This window comes from Drosophila melanogaster, chromosome 3R, assembly GCF_000001215.4.
Source record: "Drosophila melanogaster chromosome 3R".
Taxonomy (NCBI): domain Eukaryota; kingdom Metazoa; phylum Arthropoda; class Insecta; order Diptera; family Drosophilidae; genus Drosophila; species Drosophila melanogaster.
The window spans coordinates 19,361,795-19,387,797 of record NT_033777.3 but is presented as its reverse complement, the minus strand read 5'-3'; the positions used below and the strand labels follow the sequence as shown (position 1 = coordinate 19,387,797).

Genomic DNA, 26,003 nt, shown 5'->3' with positions numbered 1-26,003 from the left:
ACAATGGCATTCGCGTCGACTGTGCCCGATTATCAATCATTGGGTTTCACTCACTCAATTTGAGGGTACTTGAAATGTGGGTAATAGAGTTAACCGATAAGGGTTATACAAGGTGTAGTACAATTACTAACTACCATCTAATGATTATACACTGTAAAAGAGTCTTTCAATATTTTCGTTATATACAACAATCTGTTAAGTGTAATATTACATATTTGATTTATATTATACAGGTTTTGTTAATAGAATAATAAAATTTACAGAGATTAATCTTTTTGTAATTTTTGAACTTCGAAATCGATATCCATCAATAGGGTTTTTATGGATGGGTTTACATTCACTGCTGATGGTTGTAGATCCTCGCAGTGAGTTGCCCCTTGGTTAGTTAAAATAGGTTAGTAATTTCTGAGATAAATAATTCAATTTAAACGTACCCTTTAAAATATAAGTCCGATTGTGTTTTCTCACCTTAGTAGCCGACCAAGCGTCAATTTCTGGCTGGGTTAAGAAGACGCGCTGCATCTTTTCACTACTGTCCAAGTCCCTAAAGTTATGATCAGTGTTTTTCACCTTTTTATTTATGAAACAGTAGGAAAACTTGTATCCAAAAATATCAGCACACATGTCTAGCCAAAAATCAAGTGGAACGTATTCAGAAGTCTGAAAGTTTCCAAGCTGAGTACAGCATTGGTACAACCAAAGGCGTGCTGGAAAAAAGACTTTTGTAAAAGATTTTATGATGTTTTGCCATCTGCGTACATGAATCTGTGATTAATCGAACGTCACGCAAAGGCGTTAAACTGGAAACTGAGTCGTAGCACTTTGTCGAATTTCCATTAAGTTTATTTCTGAGGTAGGAAGTAAACGAGGTTTCCGAAATCTCATTGCAGGCTTTTTGAAGATTGGTTTTACTATCGGAATGAAATTAATTATTCACTTTATATTTACAATTAATTAACTCACTTTTCGTATTGCACCAGAGAACCAATGACTTTTGTTAATCTTTCAAATAAATTAAGAACATGAAAATTATTGACGTGGTCAAATCCGCAAATATTCATTTCCATAAGCTTTGAGGTATTATCTTTTTTAATTGCTTCTCGAAGAGCTTGGAAGCCATATATGATCTGATCATGGCACTTTTTACCTCCAATTTGTTGAACAATTCTAAAAACTTCTGTATAGAATTCTTTCAGTTCAATTTTAAACTGAAACGGAGCACTGGAACCCCAGCCCAAATCAATCAAGTCTGGATAAAGTTTGGCAAACCAGGGCACCATAAAACCTGAATACGATCCTCCCACAAGAAATACCTTGGATTGACCAAAATAAGTGGTATTTGATTTAAAAAATCGAATTAGTTGTGCCACATCTGCCATTGCTTGAGGAACTGTTAGGTATTTTAGGGACTTTAAGCTAAGATCTCTGGAAAAGACAATTTTTGTTATTTATCATTTTAATTTATTATTATGATTAAAAACGCACTTTGTCGCCTTACTTTCTCCATAGTAACGATGTTCACTGTGCACCAGATATCCTCCATATTTTTTGGCCAAGTCGTGCATAAAACTCTTGGTCAACATAATGTTAGAAACATTTGTAGTAGGCGATAAAATTGTTCCCTCCCCACCAATAAAGAAAAATATTGTGCCATTTGGCTTGAAATAATCTTCCTTGACCATATATCTCTGTGAAGTGTGAATGGTTTAAGACTTTTAAAAATATATGCCATACTCTTGATACCATTTTAAATGTTCTGGGATTCTTATGAAAATGATCCAATTTTTGCTCAATCCATCTAAATTCAATAGTTTCCTTGTCGGATCGAATTCCAATAACAAAAGCACTTATATAAAACAAAATTAAAATGCACTTACACATTTCTTCTACTACTAAACTGGTTGTAAAGTTTTATTTTATTTTTATAAAATTGCAGTGGGATTTAAAGTGCAACTAATCAATTGTGCAAAGAAAATCGGTTGGCGATAAATATTGTTTGTAACATTTGTTCACATACCCATTACAAGAAATATATTGATCTATTAGAAAAGAAAATATTCCAAATGTATTTCCGTATAAGAATTTGATTTGCATTATTATGCAAAATAGAAAGCAGTTTCTGCTTCAAAAATTTTCCAAATGGCGGAATTCCCGCGCTATATACTCAATTGATCATTTATTCTATTTAATAGACAGATTCCTCAATGGGCTACTTCCTTCTTAGATTTCTGAATAGGGCTCAACACGTGTTCCAAATAAAAAGGAAATCCCTGGAGCAGTTCGATATTAATTAGTCCCATCTCTCAGCCGGAAACTCCACTCCCCTAAGACAACCCTTGAGAATTACTGAACACTTGCACACCAAACACGTACCAAGTGCGATCCAACAGGGGCATTGAAGGGTTAACACCGGTGCCGGCGGTTTTCCTAGTTCAGATAATAGACCGGAAAAGCGAAAAATTCGTGACCATACAAAGTGGTTCATAGAGCAGTCGAATTGGAGGCAGAACCAATAAAATATGCAGGCTCGAAATCATCAAAAGAATGGCGAAAGGATGTGCGTGTGCAGCAACTATTTGCATACTAATTCGAAAGAGCTCTTTAAATATAGAAATATGCTTGTTCAGCTTGTTTCCTTAAATCGCATTAGTTTCTGTAATTTTCAAATTCAATTACTTCAAAAAACCAATATTAAATCTATATCTTTATATATTGTCTCATTATCATCAGGTTATCTTCTACGACTCGGACTGGAATCCCACTGTCGATCAACAGGCCATGGATCGGGCTCATCGATTGGGCCAAACAAAACAGGTGACCGTCTACCGACTGATTTGCAAAGGAACCATCGAGGAGCGGATTCTGCAGAGGGCCCGAGAAAAAAGCGAGGTGAGTGATCGGGGGACAGGAAACCCTACGAAACCAAACCGCAAGACGCTTCAAGTGCTCTGTTTTTCTTTTGTTGCATCGCATATTAGGCACGTGCTTTGTTGGGAATAAAAAACCCTCCTTAAAACCGAAGGCATTGTTGCGCCTTTGGGATTTCACAAAAAAAAAAGTGCTCAATGCGAAACACGAGCACTTGTAAATGGGATTTAAATGGTTGGGGCTGGTAAACCAACACCGGAAATTAATTATACAATTGGGTAGGCGACATCTCGGTTACGCCTCCTGGCTTCCTCATAAGATCGAGCACATCTTCGTTTTCCTGTGCATTTATTGGCTAAATTACGAAACGAGTAACAATAATGCCACGATTACCATATAAAAGTATTTTGAGCCGACAAGTAAATAGAATAGGAAGTAAGGTTACCCTTTGGCGCTATCCCTGCTCTTGTACGAGTTTCGTTTCATTTCCTGCTTTGAATGTCTAATTTTATTCAATCAAATATTGGAATTTTCTTCCCCAAACTTCAGATACAACGCATGGTCATAAGTGGCGGCAATTTCAAACCCGACACACTCAAACCCAAGGAAGTGGTTTCATTGCTATTGGATGACGAGGAAATTGAAATGAAATGTGAGTAGATTGAAGATAAAAGTGCTGTATTTGAAACCAATTAATATTTATTTATTCCATTGACATCAGATCGCCAGGAGGCCAAACTGCAGTCTTCTTCACCAATTCCAGCGGCTACTCAAAGCGAACGAAAAAGACGACATCCCCAAAAGGTGAGAACGACTAGGCCCAATAGAAAATCTTGTTAGTACGAAACGATCTGTCGGCCGTTTCATGCATGATCCAGGCTGACTGCCTAACGGCCGTTTATTAGACCAAGTTTGCACTTGCTACACGACAAGTTTCCACTGCGCTTCCTAATGAAAGTAAATGATCTTTTGAGTGAGGTTCAAATTGCGAGTGCGTCTTCCATATACAGAGAGCAAAAGCGAGGCGAAGCCCGGCTCAGTTGTTCTTGGCCTATGGGTTGCATTGGTGGTCATGGTCACGTGATTCATGCAACATCACAGCACACCCATACACAGACTCACACATTGCAGAAACAGCAACAAAGACAATTCAATTTGCTACAAAACTCAACTCATCGTCTTGGCTGGTCTTGGTCTGCTTCATAGCGTGCTTTGAACCTACTCCATGGCCCATGAGCCACTAGCACTTCCAGCCGACTATATTCATTCATCCAAGTGCGGTACACATTAAGAAACAAATGGGTCATTAATGAAGTAGTACTAGCTATTACTAAAGTTCTATCCGAATGGTCTACACTTGTTGTTAATGAATAGTTAATGGTTAGTTGTGTACCGAAATGATATTTCGTTTTCAACAATTTCGAACTTCATTTGAAAGCTCTTTTTAAAAATTAACCCTGCAGTCGTCGAAGTACTTGCATAAATACTCTTACAGTTTTCAAATAGAGTGCTTATAAGTAAGGCTGAGTTGCGAACTATTAATCTTTCCCAGTGTACTCGTACTCCCTAGCAGATACTTCATACTTGCTCTCCAAAGCAAACACTTTGCTTTTACCCTACTTGGAATCGCAGCGCTGTCTCCCGGAGACTCTTTTAAAAAACAGTTTCAAGTGCTTTTTGGTCCGCTTTGGTTTGGTTTGGGATCGGATCGGATTGGTTCAGTTTGGTTTGGTTTGGGGTGCAGGCTCTACTACTACCAACCACCTCCAAACTCGGTCCCTGACTCTTCTTTGTGTTTTGTTTTTGTTGGTTTCGCTAAATGATTTTGTGCGTTCAATGGAACACTGATTATGGTCTGGTGCTGCAGCCGTTGCTTCTTCTGCCTTTGGGTCTGGGTCTTCGTCTTGGTGGCTTCTCGCCGTTTTTGGTTCTACGAGCACTGGCTGGTGTTGTGCCTCCTTTTAGTTTAGTAGTCAGTCGGGTAGTCGTACTCCACTCAAGTTCATATGCCACCAGCCGACACAATGTTATTGTGGCACGCAGTCATATGCCAACCCCTTCGCCTTCGGATTGTCAATTCATTTACGGTCGGAAGTTCAAGTTTCCAATGCGCGAATGGTACTTTTCATGTTTTCAGGTTAAGTGCAGCCATCGTCTTCCTTCCTTTGGGCCTTTCGATTGGAGGGAGGCATTCAATTGGAACCGATTCTGCTCTGCAAGATTTGTGTCGCAGTTGTTTATTATAGAAACGGTTTATTTTCGTTACAGATATAATGATATATTATTCGAGCAAGTACTTTGCGGGCGGGTTAGTTTTATTGGTGGGGAAATTTAAATTATCAAATTGAGAACTTCTTTGATTCGATTTTAATGAATGAGTGCAATGAATTTATATTTCATGATACTTAAGTAAAAAAAAAACCCGGATCACTATATTGCGTGCTATACAATTATATTGTCTACTTCTTGTTATGTAAAGTCGTTTAGCCATTCGCAATGGGTATTATAATTTAACTTTTCAATTATTTTGTCCAGAACAACTTCTCCCACAACTCTTTACCCATTTCGCCCTAAACTTTAACAATGAATATCATTAATTTTTGAGCGATTTACCAAGCAGCTGAGTGCATGTAGGAAAATTGCTACTGTTTTCCCAGCAATTGACTATCAAAATCTGGGCGAAATGTATGCAAAACTCTTTACCCTACTTCCGAACAATTTCCTCAAGCATGGCAATTACCACAGGCCCACCTCGCCTCCCGAATACGTCCCATTTTTAACACTATCCCTCCGCTTGACCAGCCCAGTCTTAGTTTTGTTCAAGTTTGGCATGAATGATTTTTATGCCATACACTAGGGAGAGGGGGTGCAAGATAACTTGGCATAAATTATAAATGGTCTAAAGGGGAGAATTCTTGGGCCAGTTAGAAGATACGAACGATAAGCAACCGTTTTCAAAACAAAAAAAAAAAAAAGACCAGCAGATATATCTCATTTCCGTTGCCCATTAAAATGCTAATTGATTTGATTGTTACATTTGGGAATTAAGGTATAACTTTTTAATGATATTGTTTTTATTGTCTTAGGATGTAAATATGGGTGGCACCACCATAGCGGCCACATCGGCTACCCAAAACCCCGATGACGATGTGCCCAGTTGCAGTTCGGCGGCAAAGCGCATAAAGTTGGAAACGGAGGAGGACTTCATCGACGTGGGCATTACGTCATCAGCCTCGAGTGTTGGCACGGACAGCAATCATCCCACTCTCAGCCAGGAAACCTATGTGCCAGGAGCAACCTGTGTCCAGCAGACGGAAATCGATTCCGAAAATGAGGCTCTCGTGGTGGATGGAGATAGCCCAACGATGTTGGGTCAAAACGAGTCCATGAGTAAGTACCACTTGAATTCTTGGGGGCCCAGCTTTATTATTGGTTTTAAATACCGTAATCGCATTGTTTTTATTTTCAAACAAGTTTTGGCGATAAGTTTTTGGGAATTTACGACTCGGACTTGCCCATAAAACAGACACTGTCTGTGATTATGTGGGTAGCTATATCCCATTTAAATCTCACATTGCTTTAGCTCGATTTAAATAATTTGCGACATGCGGCTAGTTATTCCTCCGGAACGATCACATTTTTAATGATTAATAACCGAAATTATTTGGTAATCGCCAGCCTTATGGAGGCAGGCGAAAATGTGGTCTACCAAGTTAACTTGCCTCAAACTGAGAGCATGTCGGTTGTTATAAGTTGCCAATTGCATGTGGGATGTGCAACGATTGCAGCTTGTTAGCTCATGCGATTTGCATTCGCAAACGAAAGAAGGAGGAGGTGGTTAAGGGGGTGAGGCCAGGTGACTGCAAAGCAGAAACATTTCAAATTTGTTTAACAATTAACCAATCGAAAGTACAAGACGTTGAAAAGTAGGCAACGAGCAAAAAGCAAACGTATAGCAGCCGTAACAGCAGAAAAAAAAACTGATGTGAAATCGCGACAAGTGCAACGTCAGCAGATCGAAGTTGCATGTTGCTGGTTGCACGTTGCCGGCGGAGAAGGAGAAGGAGGTGACCAGCAGGAACAGCTCCGATGGCATCTGCGACTTGACCAGTTTGCTGTTGCCCGTTTGGTTGGCCAAATTGTGGCACACTCACTGATTGGCCTGCAAATTCACTGGCGAACGCAGCTAATTTTGCCTATGTCCCCGTTCCATCTTGTTACTGCAAAAGCGCGTCTGTCGCTTGATAACGTTTTCATTTCGGCCTGATGTGGCTGTTTTGTTGTAAATACTACCAGTTCGACTCCTGTCCAGTTCCCCTTCTTGGGAGACAGTGATGCCAGTTGGTCAATGGAGAGTGTGGGAATAGAAAAAGTATATTCCATGCATAGGAAATCATACAGAAAACCATATTTTTTGAAGAATTAATAAGGAATTATATAAGAATTAATGAAATATAAAATTATGTTTGATATCTGAAACATGATAAGAAATGTTTCTTCTTTGACGTGCAGAATTGTTTGTAACTAATATCAATTTTTCTAGTTTATTAGATAACTAATCTATAGTACTTTTCCATTTCGAAAAAATCCATTTTGGCATTACTTCTTTAAGATTTCCCAGACAAACGCAATCCAGTTTACTTTCGACGTAGTTGATTATGTTTGGTTCGCTTGTCACTTGGCTTTCGGTTTTTGTTTAGCCTTCGGTTTTTGCTTAGCATTTAAATGCCACAAAAACCCAATGAAAGCCGAAGAAAGACAGAAAAAACTCAACGAATTGCGGCTCATAAATAATTTTTATGTGCACAGGGCTTGGCCAAAAGACACAGCTAATTTAATCAATGAGCTCACGTGTTGTGGCTACATAAATTGCCAATCCGAGCGGGTTGCTCTCCTTGTTTTGATTTCGTAATGCAAACCGACATTTATTTGCTGTTTACTACTGTGCCGAACAAAATGAGAAATTGTCATGAGTCCGGAGTTAGACATTCTACTGTTGTAATTCTTTGAATTCAAATACTTCTTGTGAGGCAGGCGTAACTAAATTATTTGCCTGATGTTTCGCATTCAACTGGATTCCATGGCCAGACGCGAAGTACACCGAAAGAAACACATATGTTATATAGTTTGCTTAAAAGGTATAGCAAAAATGTGTAGTTATGTATATTTTCTTGTTGTGTAAACCATAAGTGGATCAGGGGAGAGCTAATGTTATACAGCAGGATTGTTTTTTTCTTGGCTGCAATTGACAACATTTTTGCCTTGCCATCATTCAAATTTCCTTGTGCGTGCACAACTTTTTCCCACTTAATTGTCTTGTGTAACACGGAGTGAAACAATTTCTTAATTGGTGCCATTCAATTGGGACACGTGCCAAATGTGCAACTTTCACATGAGCCAAACATAATGCAACATAACTGAGGCGAAACACTAAACGATGCCATTACTCCACCCGAATTAAATATTCATTAGCCCAACCCCGCGTAGATCATAAGATCCTTGTTCACTTTGTCAGCGGAGCTTGTGAGACATGAAAATAATTAAACCAAAACACTTGTTCAACATACGAGTACCCGTATATAAATCGAAGCTCTCAGGGAACAGCGGCAAAAAAGTATCTCATAGAATACAAGTTAGCCATGAGATACAATTACGCTGCGAATCTTAGCAGCAAATCAAAACTGCGAACAAAAACTTTGATTGCCCACAAAAATTCACACAGCCACTGGTAATTACAAAACAAAACAAAAAAAAACAAAAATAAATAAAATAGTAATGCATTCTCGAATGCCAATCATCCGTAGGCACACGAAAAATGTGCGTTTCGCTGAGCATTCTGAAGAACTCAGCCATCAATTGCATAGGCTCGGTTTGCTAATGGTTCCATTTCAGCCCAACTGGCTTAAAGCCCGGACTTTGGCGCATAAATTTACACCTTATTGGCCCCCATAGCGCCCATAGCAAGTACGTGCCGCGGATTTGTGGTAGCCCGACTAGCCGAGCTCAGCATTTCGTGTGGCCAATTGCAGTTGGCCAATTGCACTTGTCAGCCAGCCGGCTCAAAGCTCGAAGCTCTAAAATTAAAGTGGTTTTGACTCAAATTGGTTAATCATATTTGCAATGTGAAAACGAAACGAATCCGCTTAAGAATTTTGCTTTAAGTCGGGCGGCTTTGCATTGCTTAGATTTAAATGCGTGAATTTTTAATTGGACATCAAACAAAAAAAAGGAATAGTTGTGAATTACAAAATTATACTCTGATTGATTGATTATCTCAATTAAGTGTATTTGACAAAAAGATTTCAATTGATTACGATTTTTAATGTTTAGTGTATTAAGAATGTTTCATTTCAATTCATTGTTTAAATTATATTAAACAACAGTGGTAAAAAAACTGGGCTATGATGAATAGAATTTTGTAAAATATATTTAGTGACCCAGTTTAACAATTTAGTGACAGGAGTCGCTGAAAAGGAAAACTGAAAATAAGTGCCCTTCAATTACGATTCGTGTCCATAACGCACCCCTAATGATCTCGAAAAAGAACATACTTCACGCCACTTTGGTGCCTGCCTTTTTTTAGTCATTCCTTTTGGGGTGTTGCCCAGTCACTACATACATTTTTTTTTAGAAGAGGGCTCCACCAGGAAGAGGTCCTGGTGCAGAACCATCTGCCATCACGTTTTTGGTCATTAGCTAAATGTAGCGTAAAATTGCTGGCGTTTCCGTTAGTTCGAGTCGCATCTGTGGTGTCAATTTCACACATGTTATGAGCACTTTGCGGTCGCCAGATTGATGACTCTTTCGAAACGAAACGGAACCCCAGAGTCCTTGTCCTTATTATGGCTAATCGCCTGCAAAGTTCCGGCCCGGAAGTGTCCAGAGAAATGCCCACCGACCGGGCTTTAAATTTAAAATTCATGTGGCAAAGCCAGACAAAAATCTCTGTGTGGCGACAACAAATCATGACAATGGCAGTGAACAGCGTACAAACACAATGATGACCACGACTGCACCTCATCAAATGCAATACGCTGGCGAAGATGATGATGAAGATGGGCGACACGGCCAGCAGAGACCACCGCTTAAAACCAAAACCAACGTGGCCAGAAGGCAGACGCAACGTTAGAAAGGCCAGAACGGGTATTGTAGGCATACGACAATCATTGGATAAAAAGTGCGATCGATTGCAATGCGCACCGAATTTCAATTGGCTGCAGGAGTCTACCCCATCGATCTTGGACTCCAAGTGGGGAATACAGTTGCCACTGCTGTTAGCAGCTTGCAGCCTGCAGTTGGCCATCACCATCACCAGCTGGCCACGAAAGGAATTGGGTTATGACCTCGAATGCGTGTCGCCACGGGCAATGCCACAATGCCTCTGGCTGGACCCACTGGCTTTCATCGAACCATGGGCTCGTGATTGAGCCGTTCGGATTTCAGTGCGCGGCAGTTAAAAGCTGAAAGTATCTTCAGCATTTTTCAAGCACCGTGCCAAGCCCCGAGATCGAGGAAAATGACTGGAAGATTTAGCCTCTGGCATGTCTTTTTTTTTCGAATCCACAATTCAATTGTCTTTCATGTCACAGGAAATATACCCATTTTAAAACGACTTACATCCCGCTTATCAGGCATGCCAAAATATTAAGAGCTTAATATTAACTTTTTAGTAGTCCTAGATTTTACACTCGGCAATAAAAATGTGAGAAATGTAAAAATTCTGGTTAACTACCCACGAATACAAAATAAACCGGATAAGATGTAATGCCAAGATGGTACTAGAAAGTTGTAAAAAAAAGCAAAATTCAGATTTAAAAAAAAAAATAATTTAAGAGTAAACTTTTTGGACATACGACAAAATCTGTAAAATAAAATCAAAAAATGACGGCCACACAAAAACTCCGAACTTCGACGATGGAGTGGTGCGATCGAAACTCGAGACCCAAGTCATCGATACCCAATCCCGCCGTTCGTCCGGAACCTACTAGATGGCAAAAGCCAGGACCGATGAGCCGGAATGAGTGGGCCAACTTCCACAAAACTTACCAAGTAGATACAATGGCCTATAACCAAAGATTGCAGGGTGGAAAGCAAAAGCGAGATAGGTAAAACGCCATAAAATCGATCGTAGAGATGGTAGTTTTCTCAACCATAACTCGATCCTTTCTTAGCAAACCCATTGTTGAGAAGCCTTCCTTGCCAGAAGTTAGTCCTCTAACGGAAAACCAATATCGTCTGAGTATGCCACGCTGGCAGCGCCAAAAGTATATCCCACCGCCACCGGAACAGTTTCCCTATCGACCACAAATCATCGGTCAAAGTGCTCCTCCACGTCCGGAACATGGTAGACCAGTTCAAAGGCCAGTGGTTCCGTGCTGCTTTCAGCACGTGGATCTCGAGAACGAGTTTTGGTCTAACTTGCGGTTTCCTGTGTCGCGGAAAGCACTCACAGCCCGTCCCAGTAAGAAGATCTATGAACTGGCCCGGCCACGACAATATCCACAGAAATCCCACTGCCCGGTGCCCAGCAGCAACGAGGGGGAGGTGCCCAGACTTCGGAAAATGACCCCGCGGGAGTGGCGACATCATCTGCAGCGACTAGAGTTCCTAGCAAAACCAAATCCTCGGGTTTTGGCCGATTTACTGTGCTGCTGTCACTAAATTGGACCAAAAAGATTACTCCTTAGGTACAGATCACTTACGAAATAAAGTAGATTGACCTGTAGTTAAGAATTAATCGGATTGATAACACTTGCAATTGTTTCATTTCAAATGCAAATCAAGTTATGACCAAAAGAAAACGTGGTATAATATGGTATAACATGGTATTAATCATAAAAAGTAGGCGTCCAAAATCTTTCGGAGGAGTTATCCCTCGAAAGTCCGACAGTAACCAGACAGTCGTAAGACAATACTTTCAAAATTTAAAAAGAGTAAACATAAAAATTCTTAAAAAATATTAAAATGAATAGTGAAGCTTTTGGAACACACTTGGGCAAAATAAAGACTTCTGAGCCATCGATAGCCGCCATAAACTCCGCTAATGAATTTGTTGAGCAGGAAACATTGTTCGTAAAACCCAAGGTGCAAGGGCCGCCGCCCTCTTGGGCGGCATGGTGCGAACGAAACTCAAAGCCCGTGAAACGTGTACGGCCTCGTGAGTCCCGAAAGTTGACCCCGTGGCAGAAAAATGGTCCGATGACCATTAGGGATTGGAAGCACTTTGGTGCCTGGGCTGCTTTCCGGGCAGGGCCTAAAAATCCACAGCTGCAGAGACCTGCAAAACCCTTCTGTGCGGCCAATTACTTGCCATGTGCCTTGAAAAAGAGCCAACTGGACGAGGATGAGTTGCGGGAAAGGATGTTGATGTTGGCAAAGCCCCGAAAGATCACCGAGAAGTATAATACGCCTGACCTACCGCCAGCGTACTCCCCGGCGATCTCTTGGGGCAAGCCACCGCATCGCGATCCCGGTCGACCCTTCAAACCTCCTTACGTTCCCGCCTGTTTTCCAACCGACGAACTGGAGGCGGATTTCTGGGCCCAGCTCAGATTTCCTGTCCGGCAGGCAGCCCTCTTCGCAAAGATAACGCTCCGCATCCAGTCTCTGGCCAAACCACGGGTATATTCACCTACTCCGCACTGCCTCATTAATAAAAAAGTGTTGCATCCGCTGGATGTTCAGCCGCCACCGCGAAAGAAGTTCACCAAGCGGGGCTGGCGGTTGCACCAGATCCGACTGTTGTACCTGTCCAAGCCGGTTTCTAGAAATGAAACGATATACTTCTAATGTAACATCTAACAATCCTTGATGCTTCCAAGCTGCTCTTTATATTTGTCCAACACAAAATGAATTTATTAAAGTTTTTGACCCTTGTATTTTGTTTGAAGTGTGTTTCTTAACTAAAGAATCTATGTAAACTATTTTTTTTTAAGTGAAAAGCTCAACCCAATCAATAAATCTCCTATCATTTAGAAGATCCTAATCACTTAATCTCCTGCCATTTTTATTTAGACCGTTTTTTATATATTTTATAAAACCGAGGGTATTTATTAATTGTACTGGTTATGTACGATGCGGTTTCATTTTCAAAGGCTGCATAAGTAGGCGTTTTTTTAGTCTTCAGTATGATTTTACAAGTCAAACGACTGAGAAGTACTATTTTATTTAAAACCGTTGCCATTGGAGCACAAAAATTTGTTTTGTTGCATTAGATACAGTCAGACCCCTTGCTAAATTTTAAGTGATTTTAAATCAATAATCGGTTCACCATGAGTATGATACAAGAAGAGACCAAGGCCAGCGTAATCAGCGTGGTAAAGCCGCCACCGAGTTGGGTGGAATGGTGCGAGCGGAATGCCAAGCCGATCGAACGTCGGCTCATCAAGGAGAGGCGCTATCTAACCAGATGGCAAATTCCCGGACCGATGAAAAAGGCACAGTGGAGGGAGTTCTACGAGTGGGCAGCCTCCAGAGCCATGCCAAAGGAACTACCGGTGCCGGTCAAACAGCCCATACCCTGTGTTGACAAGTTCTTGCCATGCGCCAGAAAACCACGCGCAATCGATCCGGACGAATTTCAGGAGAAGGTCGCCAAGTTGGCCACGCCACTGGAACGGAAAATGACGCCGAAGCATCAGTACATCTATCCGGTCCAACCGTACTCCCCAATAATTGTCTGGGGTCAGCCGCCACTCCATGACAAAGGACGACCCTTTAAGCCCCCTCAAAAACCCTGCTGCTTCTTCAATGCCGACATCGAGGACAAATGGTGGGCCGAACTGCGCTTTCCCATCCGCAAGGCTGCTCTCAAAGCCAGGATAACTCCGCGCATCCTTAGCCTGTCGAAACCAAAGATCACGCCTCAGTTCCCACCGCATTGCTATCATCCGGAGCATATATATGACGTGCTTAATGTCAAACCGCCACGGAGGAAGAAGTTTACTCCCCAGGGATGGCGTCTCCACCAGATCAGATTGCTATATCTTTCGAAGCCTGTGTCCCGGCCCGAATACGAGTATTTTTATATGTAATATCGTGTCATATAGCGCCCATAATGTTTTTGATCTAAAGTTTGTGTTTGATGTAATCTGTTTTCAAAATTTAATATTTTCAAAATTAATATTTTTTGAATGAAAACAAATATCTGAAGAAGACTGAATCTTCCATACTGATATATGCTTTTACCTCTAACTTAAATCCCAACTAAACAGCTAACTGCAGCTGGACCCTTGCAAATAACATTTGCAAATCCGTAAAAAAATTAACAATTTCACGCAGATAAGAATCGCAATTTATATGACTTTTTATGGCTTACAGTAGCCGGCAATAACAACAGCGACAAAAGCGAAATGTAATCTAAGCCTGCGAATCTGAGAAGGACGAGAAGAGCCCGGTGGCCAGGGAGCCAAAGATCCCAAGAGCCACTTAGTCATGGCCGGCGCATTACAGTCAAAGGTGAGGCCTTTCGAGCCGAGATTCTCTTCTTTCACTTCGCTTATCGGGCGTAGCAAACATGCGTCACATTGACTTTGGCACCGGGCCCAGGGAGCTAGGATCAAGGTTCACAAATGATCATCAGTCAAATCAATTAGATAATTGAATGAATGATTTGTGAAATCCGATTATGCTCGCCGGATTCTTATTCGCCGTCTGCTGCTGAGCTTCATTCTCTGCTGCATTTTTATTTTTTTTTATTTTTTTACTTCCCGTCTCTCTCGTTTTTTTTTTTTTTTTTGTCATATTTTGCTTGGTGCAATTCCATTGTTGTTATTTCTTTGGGCCTTTCGTGTCAATTGGCAATATGAAGAGGGCCCAGACCATACAAATATCACCAGCAAGCAGCAGCAAATCAAACAAAAGCGAACATATTTATTGCAATCATAAATACAACTGGAGCGAAAGGAATACTTACTATCGAAAATATGAACTGAAGTTTGTTGGGCGGCAGAAGGAAGTAATGTTAACGGATTGTTATGCATAATAATATTAATTTACATCATTGTGCTTGATATACTATTATTCTTAAATATATTTTTTTGTTGTAGTGCAAACATTTTTGTGCATTTAAATAGTGTTATTACAAAAAGATTTAATAATTGCAAAAATAATATTTTTAAATATTTTTCCAACATTTACCAAGTACTTTTCGCATTACAAACCATTTGTTATCCCACCGATTCAACTGTCATTCGCTAATCATCAGACTTAACCCGAGCTAGACTTAATCCATCACGCTCAACATTTCCATTTTGCCAGGTATTTTCAAGCCGTTTTCCCTTGCCCCTGGTTGACAGCTGAATTATGCTAAAAAGCGAAACTTTGTTAGTGTTTTTTGATGTTTTGCTGCAATGCCACGACGACGTTTGACCGAAATACATGCCAAAAAGCAGCAACAAACCAAGAACGAACTGCCAAAAAAAAAAATGAAATAGGCGAGGAAAACCTCTTCTGGGCTGTGTGAATTGCCTTGGATTGAATTTTATTGATAAAACTTATGGCTAAAATCCAGAGTTCAGTTCAATAATATTGCATTGCCGTTCGAGTTGGTCTCGTTCTCGTTGTAACAGTAAAAGTAAACCCTATCACCAAAGGAGCCAGACTGCTTTTGGCCCTCTCTCTTTCGGCTTAAACCCCTTGATGAGCTGGGGGACATAGCCACAATCTTGTAGACAATTCCTCTGGCGACTGTCGATGGCGATGATCACTGCACCGACTAGACAATAATGTCGATCATGGAGTGATGATCATCGGATCGGCTATGATGATGCTGCCGCCACTTGTGTGCGTTGCATACCGAAATAGCGGAGCGCCAGGTATTGTCGCCAAACACCAGACAAGATACAGATACACTCGTTGCGAACAACAGACAACTGGGGAAATAGAACCAGTGGAACAACAACATTGTTGTCTGCCCGCTGATCGCAACTTTTTTGAGCCTGTCGTCGTTGTCGTCGTTGTTTATTTATTTGTTGTCTTTGTTTTATTTATACAACTTACAGTTAGCCGTCTAAGTCGCTGGCATATAACCAATGAAATATTTAAGTTTAACCCTAGACAAATCCTTTTTAAGTAAAATAAGTTGGGCACAACTACTTGTTCTAAAATCGTTCTATCCTTTTAGTTGCTTTATAAATTTTAAATCTTAAATTGATATTTTGTGGTATTGAGCATATTGTGGTTTTCTGTTACGTGTACTGGCGGGTTAAGAATTATAATATGGAAATATGGCACTCCGCATATTTTTCCTTTGGCATTTCGGTGGAGCCTTGGCCACGATAAAAGTTGAACTTGTTTGTTGCTGCCACCATTCCGCCATTGTCTTTGGGGCATAAAAAGTAACACGTTGAATGCGCAAATATGGTCATGGCACACATATCGATAGTTAGGTGCTGGCAAAGAATTATGGCCAGGAAACCTAAGAAGGTATCCCCGTCAAGCAGCCGTCAAAGTACCCCAGGCCATCCCCATTAATTAGGCATTTGGGTTGCGAGCCATAAAATTGTGGTAAATGTAACGAAACTCCCATTTTAATGTTTGTTTTTCGTTATACATATATATTGGGCCAGATGCTTGTGGATTTCGTCCAACCGCAATTAATCAATACCGAGTCACCTATAAATTTTTCCCCATCCTCCTTGCAGACTTCCTCGATGACCTGAGCGGCATTTCGCCGATGCGGCGACGGCACCACCCGCGCGGCACAAGACGCGGACGTCCGAGGGGCAGCACGCGGCGTGGCGGCGGACACGGCTCGATCCCGCGCGTGCTGACGCCGACGCAAGCGGCGACGCCAGCGGTACCGGCCACGGCGTCTCAGGCAGCGGCGGCGGGAACAGGAGCGGCAGCGGGAACGTCTTCACCCCTACCGCAGCAGGAAGTAAGCGGCGGTGGCGACAATGCCGGCGTCCCGCTCCACGAAGAAGGTAAGTACACCTAGCAAAAAATATGAGCTAAAGGAGAAACTTCAGGAGAATATAATTTGAAAAACAAAAATTGTGTTCTGAGCGAAGGAATGCTAGCTTTGGTAATCTGTAAATTATATACTTGCAGTAAATATATGGTCAAAAATTTCATGTTCGTAAGCTTAGTTACTAAAGTAATTAATACAATATTTACCATACAGCAGTATAAATTGAGATAAGTTTTTAAATCAACTAAGATGCGAACTAATTTTTTCAGTGAAAGTAACATTCCTTCCGTCACGCAACTCTCACTCCTCAAGAAGTCACCCCTCCGCAAGGATTTCCCCCTCAGTTGAATAGAGTGTCACTTGTCGCTAATCGCTTGTCATAATCACGTTTATCGCTGCCTTTTCCGGAACAAGTATTTTCGGGTACTCAGGCCCCTCCCCCTGTGGTGGTTTTATCTCCATATTGCTTTGTGGTTGATCTACCGGTGGGTCCCCCTTTCGTTTTATTCCATTTTTTCGGATATGTCTCGATTACAGCCCGCAGACGTACCTCCACTTTGTGGTACGTGACAATTTTAACGCAGCGCCAGGCGTTTGTACATTACATAACATATTCAATATTGCCCCCTTTAAGTAAATACCTAAATCCAGATAAAACATTCTTGAAAGTTCCCCCCCTTCAGTTGATTGCAAGTCAAGCCAAATATTTGTTCAGAGATTCACATCTGGCTGCATTATCTTTTCCACTTCTTACTTTCTGGCTTATCAAGTAAACTTGTGGAAAATACAACTTATTTGAGTATTAATTCCTTACCCATTTACAAGAATACGTTACGGTTCTCACAGATTGTTGCCAATTTGATTCATAACTCAGCAAAGTAATTCGCATCTGTGAAATGGTAAATTTCCCCAATTTATAGTCAAACAAATTCGTTTAAGAGGAGATAAATCCTTCTACAATGTGGCAATTTTCAGTTGGATTTTCAGGCGCACGACAAATGATAATTGAATAAATCCGCTTAAAGTCCCAGACACCAGACGAGTGGAGAGGGATTCCACGTGACAGGAACACGTTCCGTAGCTGTTGGCCCAAAATGGAGACATAATCGCAATGGCAAATACGCAACGTTGCATAAATTTAACTTGGCTGTAGAATGCGAAGGGACAGAATGTTTCGGGGGACTTTCGACAATTAAAAAAACCACAATTGCATGCATTGCCGGGGCAAGCAAGTAAATGCCAGGATGCGATGAAACGTGCGGTGGAAAATGCCAGTGGAATTAGCAAGAAAGTTGCTTATCCTTTGTTCAGCTCGATCTGCTCGTTTTTCATTTTTCTAATGGAATCTGATAGGAGCTAACGTACAGTTTGCGCAGTTTTCAAGGGCAGATGCAACTTTTGTACTGCTAAACCTTTAATTTGTTTAATTATAAATGGTATTGCGATCATAGAGTATAGGGAAAATTACATAAATACATAAAACTGCAATTCTAACATTCAGCTTTAAAAGATATATATTATCTATTCCTTCATTCCGCTTAAATATAGTTTAATTATTATTAAAATAATAATAATAAATAACTTACATATTTTACTTTTTGCAGAGTACAGAACAAGCCCCTCCGGACAATCGCCTGGAGTGTCCTGCAAACGCGGACCAGGACGACCTCGCTCCAAAACCGCCACACCAATCAGTCGGGGAACCCGCGGAGCTCCACGTGCCCGCCGACCCATGGGTCCATTGCTGGTGCCTCTGGGGCGAAGTCCAGATGACACGCCGCCCAGCAGCAGCCCGGCTACCAGTCGGGCGCCCAGTCCTTTATCGGGATCTCATGGTGCCGTCGGTCCAGAGTAGTTACCCAAAACAGTTAAATTTGTATTTCAATGTCAAAAGATAATAAAACAAATCAATGTAATTATTAATATTGTATAATATTCATTCCAAGGATTCATTCTTTAAAAAGACTGCAAGTGCAAACATCCTGAAATTCGGTATAAAGCTCTAATAAAAGGTCACCAAACGAATTCTTTTTTTTTTTCATTTGGCACCTCTTGCATTCTATCGTTTTAATAATTAGTACAAAAAATAATGACTGTTGCATTCATAAATTAATAAACTTGTAAAACTGTTGGAGCGCTTCCGTTGACACTCGACACGTTAATCTGACTTGTGATCGCGTCAAGTTCGTTGGCCAAGACTATGGTACAAGGGTATTCACGCATCAGCCATCAAAATAATTGCAGACCGCGGAAACAAAACCATCAAATGAGAGGTGTAATAAAAATTTGTTCCAAGTCAAACAAATTTTAGTTGTAATCAACACCGCCGACGCGTCGAAATTAGCGCAACATTCAAGCATACGCAGCCAAATAAAACTGGTAATTAAATTAAGGAAAATGGGAAAACTCTGTGAGAAGACCAAGCTCATAAGGGCGCCGAAATCATTGTCATTCGGCAATTAGTTACGCCTTGTGATTCCCGCTACAAAAGGTTTCTCCAGCCAACAGTTTACGATCTGTATTAAAAGTATACATATCTCAGTTTAATAACCGCGGACTTATATTACGACAACAGTCTTATAAACTAAACAGGACACGCTTCTGCGCAGACAAAAATACAAAAATTAACACAGATAAAATCAAGCTTTTCCTGCTTGACGTGCTTTTGTTATAATTTAAACAGCATTGAAATTATAGAATAAATACTTTTATACGAGGAATGGGTGAAATTAAAAGGAGGCATAAATAGTATCCATTTAGAATTCGTCATTATAGGATTATAATACAAGAAAATGATATAATTATTGTATATACTGTAATATACAGGTTGCATTCGCATATCACTTACGTTTGTCAAATTCGTTTTAATGCTAATCATTTGAACTGTATTTATCTAAGAGTATCTAACCATCGACCACATCTCATTAGATTTTTCACGCCGCTCGGGCTTGCAGTTGCTTGGCATTGACTCTCTAGGCATCTTGGACTTCTCAATATGACAATTCTTAATATTCCAACTGCAACTTGTTTTCCTTTTTGTTGCTATTTTTTCTCCTCATCAGAGTCGCCGGCGGCCAGTTGGCGACATTGGCGGACTGTCATAAGATTCACGTTTCGCCCGTAGTCGCTGCAGTTGGAGAATCCGAGAAATGTTAAAAGTGCGCATTTATGCCAAGTGGCATCTGAGGCGGCGTCCGGCAACCAGTCGTTTACCTTCCTCCCACTCCGTCCCCCTATGCATCCAATTCTTCTTGGGGGTACTGCGTTTATTAATTAGCAGCCATCTCGAACTCGAAAACAAACTTAAGCGAATAAGGCCCAGGAAGTCACATTATGATACCCTTTTTTTATCTTTTTTCATTGCTTAGTGGGTAATCATTTATATCAGAAAAAAATATTTTCTAAAATTGTTAAATCTTTTATTATTCTAATAACTTTTTATTTTTTACTTAAGCATTGCTTAAATATTGCTTTTCTTTAGCAGATTCATCATATCTGAAAGGGTGATAAGTGGTTCGATTTCGAAGATAACCAATATTTCTCGTTTTTTCCTCAATTAAAAATCACAAACAGCATTTCAATCGATGTTGTCTGCTGCTGCCTCTGAAGTTGTTGTGGTTGATGCAGGAAAAGAAAATTGTTGAAAAGCCGGCCACAGGTTGGTCTGCCTTATTGGAATGAGTTTGGAGCTTGACCCAGCCCGTGCTACGTAAACTACCTTGGGAAGGATCCGTATGAACCGCCTAAAAAATGGAAGTTAATCCTTTTTGCAGCTGCTTCCGAATTCGCAGCGGGCACAACCCAAGAACGAGCTCAATCCCTTCTTGTGAGTTAATCCAGCGAAACTAATAAGCCGCAGAAGCCAGACTTGAATCCTTTCCTGGCATTCTTAGGCGTTTTTTTTCCAACATAAGCCGGTAAAGATGTTCCGTGGTCTATAAATCAAGACAATAAGCACGATGCGGAGCCGAGCGCAGATTGCATGGCCACACCTTGAAAAAATAAGCAAAAGGATTTAATTTTCTTCAAAAGCGGGCACAAAAAGGGGGAAACCCAAGTTCCACTCCTTTCATGCCCTGCCTACGCATCGGATCGGCTTAGTCCTTAAGTTCTATGCACGGGCATCTTCCAGGCTATACTTAAAAAAACGAAGAATGTGCAGGCTGCTCTAGTTTCCCTGCCACTTAACGAGAACAGAAGAAAGATGGGATGGATTCCCTTAAAGGACTGGAGAATGCTATTCATCTGGCAGTCTATTTTTGGGAAATTAAAATGTCTACTCCTACTATTTGTCTTCGAGGGCACGGCCTCGGGTTTGGTACATCCTTGGGTTTTTTAGGGGATTCCGAACAACCCTCCAGCGACTATCTATCATATGACCCCATCCCCACGGCCGGATGGATGATGAATGTGCGCGTTTGGCGTCTCTAATTCAATTTATCTTACACAAAGTCAACGTCTCTCTATAGCTCCGTATAATGGATATAATGACGGTGCGTAGAGTGAACTTTGTTCAAGACGCAGATGTCCTTTGATTGTTTTTTAGGCGGCTGTTGTCAATGTCAGTGGAAAATAAAGTGCTAGACCGGAGAACAACTCAAGCTGAACTGAGAAGATTTTGCTTTAAGCCAGCCCCCTTTTAAAGTTCGTTGTCTAAGTCATTTGTTTTTACAACATTTTGGCAGCGTTAAGCAGGCGAATCAAAATTCCGCAAATGTTTTAGAAAAACGTAAGATATCCGCCGCCCAGGGAAACATCCGCCCAGTCAATGCAAACAATTTTAATGTAAATATTTGAAACAACATGCCATGACTGTTGTACTAACATAATGAGCTCTGCTCTTCAACCTAGTCAGTTAAAAATAGTGCAGACGAGACTGTCATCTCTCTAGCATTAAGACGCTGGGGAAAAAACTTGCCCGGGAACCGAGTGGAAAACACGTTACCAGCTTTAATGCATCAATTAAATTTTTTTGCTTTTAATTATTTGTATCTGCTGCTGCAGTTGGTGGCTTTTTGTTCCTGCTACTCCTGTCAGGCAACATGCTGCGCTCTGTTTGTTTTTCTACATTTACTTTTTGCACAAATTGTTGCCTGCTTGGGGCATCTTGGAAGCTCGTGTTTAGTGTTTTTGAAAGCCCGGCCAACTCACTTGTCCACAGCTTCACTGTGTGTTTATTGATATGTGTTCATTATTGAGTTAGTTGTGCTTCACATCGGTTATATTGGATATACCCTAAACAAAGAGTAATCCTTTGGAGTATTTTAGGAAAAATGTAAATAAATGCACAAATGTATAATAAAAGACTTTCTAATTTTTGTTATCTAGTTGTTATCGGAACTTCTATTACTTCCATAACATAAACCTCATATGAACTACCGCACAGCTAGGGTATATCCCAAATCGACTATTCAACGCTTATCCGTTTTTAAGCTTTGCTTTTTGTTTTTATTACCTCTTTTTTTTTAGCAGAATTGTTAATAAAAAGTCAATTAAGTTGGAAATACTTGTTGTGGACATCTGGCACAATTTTCCTTAATGTGGGAAACTTTATAATATTAGTACTATTTTGAATCGACTGCAGCAACAAAAGAACTCGAATGGAATATCTTACCTATATTGTTAAATTCAATGCAGGATAATTATTTTTTTTCAGAAGACAAAAAAAAGCAGACCACCCTATCACTTGGCCAAATTTCAATTTGCTCAGCTCCCTTGAACATTTCGCAATTTAACAATTACTCAATTCGGTTGCGCTCCCCAAGCTGGAAACCTACAGGCAACGCTTGTGTCATTAACATATCGCATCCTGTTGATCTGCACCACGATCCGCAGATCCCTGAACTGAAACCGAGACTTGACAAATATGCTTTCAGGTCTAATTATACCCAAGGAGCCAGACTGGAAGAGCATGCTCAGTGAGCAGGAGCCGGCCATGTGACCCCGATTCGGGGAGACCCCTTTGGCTTGGCCAGCTTGCATATGGTTGGTCTGTAATTACGCGAAATGAAAATGTGAATGTCAACTGGCGAGGGGCACTAAGAAAAGGTAGTAAATTAAATTGTATTAACATTTTTCGTATATCTGTACGTTATTTGCTTCGTGTTTTATTCGCGTGTGAACCAAAATTTAGTTTCCGAAGTGCTTAGCATCCGGGCCGAAAAAGAAACGATGCTTTAAAAACTTCAGAAGCGATGAAAACATTTCAATTTGGTTCACGCCCTTTCGCCAAGCTATATATTGGGAAGAACTCCTATCGGCCGTGATGATCATGCTTTTGCAGCCATTAAAAATAGAGAAGAAAACATTTGCATATAAAGCAGGCACAAGTCCAAATCAAACGCAAGTGATTAGCATAAGAGTTACATCGAATTAGCCACTAATTTGTATTTGTGTGGCATCTCTTCTGCGGCCATGTTTTTGTAATTAGTTACGCCTGAAACCGTTCGGAACTTTGGCAACCTGACTCACCATTCCGTGCACGTAAATGTGGGAGGGAGTTGGATTGAAAAGATGCGACTGGAGGTCTAACAAAGTCCTCCAAGTCGAAGGCGTCAATGTGGCGCCACCTGGGCCCACATGCCGTGCAATTTCCCTTTACAGAATTATAAGTACAACCAACCTAATACAAGACAATACCATAATGTAAGCAATTTCTCTAAGCAATTTCATTTGGGGGCATTTCCTCTGGTTGGTTTGTTTACTTGTCCACGGCTGCTTTCATTTGGGAAATGTTTGCGTGTCCATTCAGAAAAGCTTGCCTGCTTACTAACTAATTATGATTTTATTAACATTTTTAGGCATGACATTTTGGCAAAAAACAGTGGGCACAACTAGCCTCAATATCAGAGAATATAATTTCGTCAAGAACTATATCTTTATGAGAGCTTAAAATTGATCATTTTAATTGAATTTGTCAACCCATAAAATCAAGATATGTATTGTAAGAGTGAATATTACAAACATATTTACCTGAAAATCCCCTTTTACCAACCATTGTGCATAGCCATCATACTTTTTGGGCTTGTGGTTATTAGAGCGTCTCTAGCTAATGACTGTTGGAAGCTTGCTAAAAATGGGTTTTCCTGGGAATGGCAAATGAAATTAATAATTTATATGATAAAATATTAATGAACAATTAAATATTTCAGCAATCTTCCCAGGCCAGTCATTACAACTTGATAGACCCAGGGAAACATTTTCCTGTAACCTACGAAAGAAAAAACCCAAAAATTGCCAAGGGAACGAAAATAAAACAGAAATCTGCAAAATCTCTGTATAAATTAAGCATTAAATGCATGACATTACTGGGCCAGATAATTTCCATATAAATTATATACACTTATGTTCAACAACAAAAGGCGACTGCTTTCGATGCTGAAAAGCTGTTTACCCAGATGATGTCGCCGCCATTGAAGAGGTCCATGATGATGATGGCCACACTTCGGGCGACAATGTCTTCGCACCTGGCGGCCCTGCGTGGCCCAAACCAAACTTTCCTAAAGTGTGAACATCACACAAAACTTGGAACCGATCCCAGCTGGACACGCGCAAAAGAAAGTACCAGGTCGGCGGAGCCTTGTAAGCACCCTGCGGACATATAAAAGTGATTCGGGGTGTGGCGGAATCAGCGAGCGCCGGGCTTTTGCTTGGACTTGTTTTATTCGTTTGTACTTGAGTCTGCGTCTGGGTCTGGGTCTTTAGGTCTGGTCCAGACTCGTGGTGGTGCCTCCGATGCTGATGATCGCGGTGGCAGCAGTGACACACCGGCGATTCCAACGTGTCGACAGTGATGACGACACTTTCTTTTCTCCGTATACAAAGCTTACACCGAGAAATACACAGCAAACTTATGTTTCAATCTTGAAGGAAAAGGACATATCAAGTTTTTGTACAAGGTATTTATAACAAAGTATTATTTCGATTATTTTATAATTCTTAGGCAATATTTTGTTTACTTCTTTTTAATAGTCATACCATCTATAAAATTGGATGGTTTGCATATGGGACAAAAGCAGACGAATTTTTTTTCAGTGTTAACATTGGCCAGCCAGCAGCAATTTGAGAATTCTCAAGGCGAAAGTCGCTCAATGCGAAGTGCGTGTGCAGGGGGCGTGGCAGCAGCCTTCAACGTGTAGTGCAAATTATGAGGTGTTATGTCAATGCGACCATCCCCAACCCCGTTGAGCCCCCAAGTGGTTCAACTTTTCGTGCGCCATGCTCGGCGGCGTTAAAGTGCCTGAAAATGCGCGTTAAAAGTCACACGACCAGGCGCAGATTGTGAAAGGTCTTCGGCAGGATGGCCGGTGCGAAATTAAATTGAAAACGCCCCATGAAAGGGAAACCACAGGGAAACGTAATTATCAGCTACTGAACACTGATTGCGACCGGGCAGCATGGAAAGCGTGGTAAATTGCCCAAAAGGAAATGACACAGCAATTTTTTTACTTTGCTAAAAAACGTGCAATAAAATGTATTATTAAACATTTTTGGTTCCATAAATTTGTGAACATACATAAAACAATTACTTCTTCAGCATATTTCTCGAATGCATCTACTGCATCTTACTTAAAATTTATTCAAATTTGTTCAGCACTACATTTAAATAATTTATATTTCATTATTATTCTTGCCTTCTGACCGTCCATGTTCGTCTATAGATAGATCCAAATCGATTTGAAAATAACTTTGGGCCAGCCTTCTGGGTTTTTCCTCGGCTCTAGGAAGCCCGATCGAAAGCCAGTAGCCAGCTTGTGCATCTCCTGCTGTTTTGTAGTTATTGTCATGCCCGTTGTTATTGACTTCACTTGCACCGGACGATGTTGCAGTTGCAACTTGCAGTGGCCGATGTTGCCGCTGAATTTGAAGCTACAACCATCATTGAAGCTGGTTCGATTTGTGGCCGTGCGGACGTGCTGCATTTTATGAAATTGCTTGTTGTTATTATTATTGTTATTATTAGTAGTATTATTTTATTTGCTTGCCTCTGTGCCTCCTGCAATGTCATTTGAAGCTTGACGCTGGCGCTTACCTTTTGCCACTTGCAACTTTGCAACCCGGTTGCCGCCAAGCTCTCACGTCCTTCTCCACAAAAATATAAACATAACAATCATTACAAGAGGCTAGGCAAGCAACAGAACAGAAAAACAAAAACGAAAGCTGAACAAAAACTATTATTGGTAATGATGAGAATTATCTTGACTTCCTGCTCCGCTTGCTGTTT

At 40.8% G+C, this 26,003-nt stretch overlaps 4 protein-coding genes and 1 pseudogene across 4 annotated transcripts in view; 4 read left to right on the top strand and 1 right to left on the bottom strand.

The window, feature by feature from the left end:
* Ino80 (INO80 complex subunit) overlaps nucleotides 1–18,803 on the top strand; it is a 34,159-nt gene extending 15,356 nt beyond the window's left edge. Inside the window, exons 9-14 of the mRNA NM_169854.2 lie at nucleotides 2,731–2,889; nucleotides 3,418–3,520; nucleotides 3,590–3,672; nucleotides 5,955–6,258; nucleotides 16,512–16,793; nucleotides 18,385–18,803. Coding sequence (NP_732413.1) covers nucleotides 2,731–2,889; nucleotides 3,418–3,520; nucleotides 3,590–3,672; nucleotides 5,955–6,258; nucleotides 16,512–16,793; nucleotides 18,385–18,635 — 1,182 coding nt within the window. The 3' untranslated portion in view covers nucleotides 18,636–18,803. The remainder of the gene's footprint in view (nucleotides 1–2,730; nucleotides 2,890–3,417; nucleotides 3,521–3,589; nucleotides 3,673–5,954; nucleotides 6,259–16,511; nucleotides 16,794–18,384) is intronic.
* Nucleotides 239–1,881, bottom strand: CR34285 (annotated as a pseudogene).
* Nucleotides 10,573–11,603, top strand: CG31245 (uncharacterized protein). The gene is made up of 2 exons (NM_169856.1): nucleotides 10,573–10,973; nucleotides 11,040–11,603. The coding sequence occupies exons 1-2, from the start codon at nucleotides 10,750–10,752 to the stop codon at nucleotides 11,527–11,529; spliced, it is 714 nt and encodes a 237-aa protein (NP_732415.1). The 5' UTR covers nucleotides 10,573–10,749; the 3' UTR covers nucleotides 11,530–11,603.
* Nucleotides 11,775–12,755, top strand: CG31404 (uncharacterized protein). Its single transcript, NM_169855.2, has one exon. The coding sequence runs from the start codon at nucleotides 11,833–11,835 to the stop codon at nucleotides 12,655–12,657; it is 825 nt and encodes a 274-aa protein (NP_732414.1). The 5' UTR covers nucleotides 11,775–11,832; the 3' UTR covers nucleotides 12,658–12,755.
* CG3581 (uncharacterized protein) lies at nucleotides 13,009–14,041 on the top strand. The gene has a single exon (NM_142542.3). It carries the CDS (start codon nucleotides 13,140–13,142, stop codon nucleotides 13,899–13,901), a length of 762 nt encoding a protein of 253 aa, NP_650799.1. The 5' UTR covers nucleotides 13,009–13,139; the 3' UTR covers nucleotides 13,902–14,041.
* Nucleotides 18,804–26,003: the final 7,200 nt, after the last annotated feature.

Excerpts from the sequence above, each read along its gene's own strand:
- CG31245 (NM_169856.1), top strand. The coding sequence starts at position 10,750 with ATGACGGCCACACAAAAACTCCGAACTTCGACGATGGAGTGGTGCGAT. Across the intron at positions 10,974-11,039 it reads GGAAAGCAAAAGCGAGATAG|CAAACCCATTGTTGAGAAGC; the intron begins GTAAAACGCCAT and ends ATCCTTTCTTAG.
- CG31404 (NM_169855.2), top strand. The coding sequence starts at position 11,833 with ATGAATAGTGAAGCTTTTGGAACACACTTGGGCAAAATAAAGACTTCT.
- CG3581 (NM_142542.3), top strand. The coding sequence starts at position 13,140 with ATGAGTATGATACAAGAAGAGACCAAGGCCAGCGTAATCAGCGTGGTA.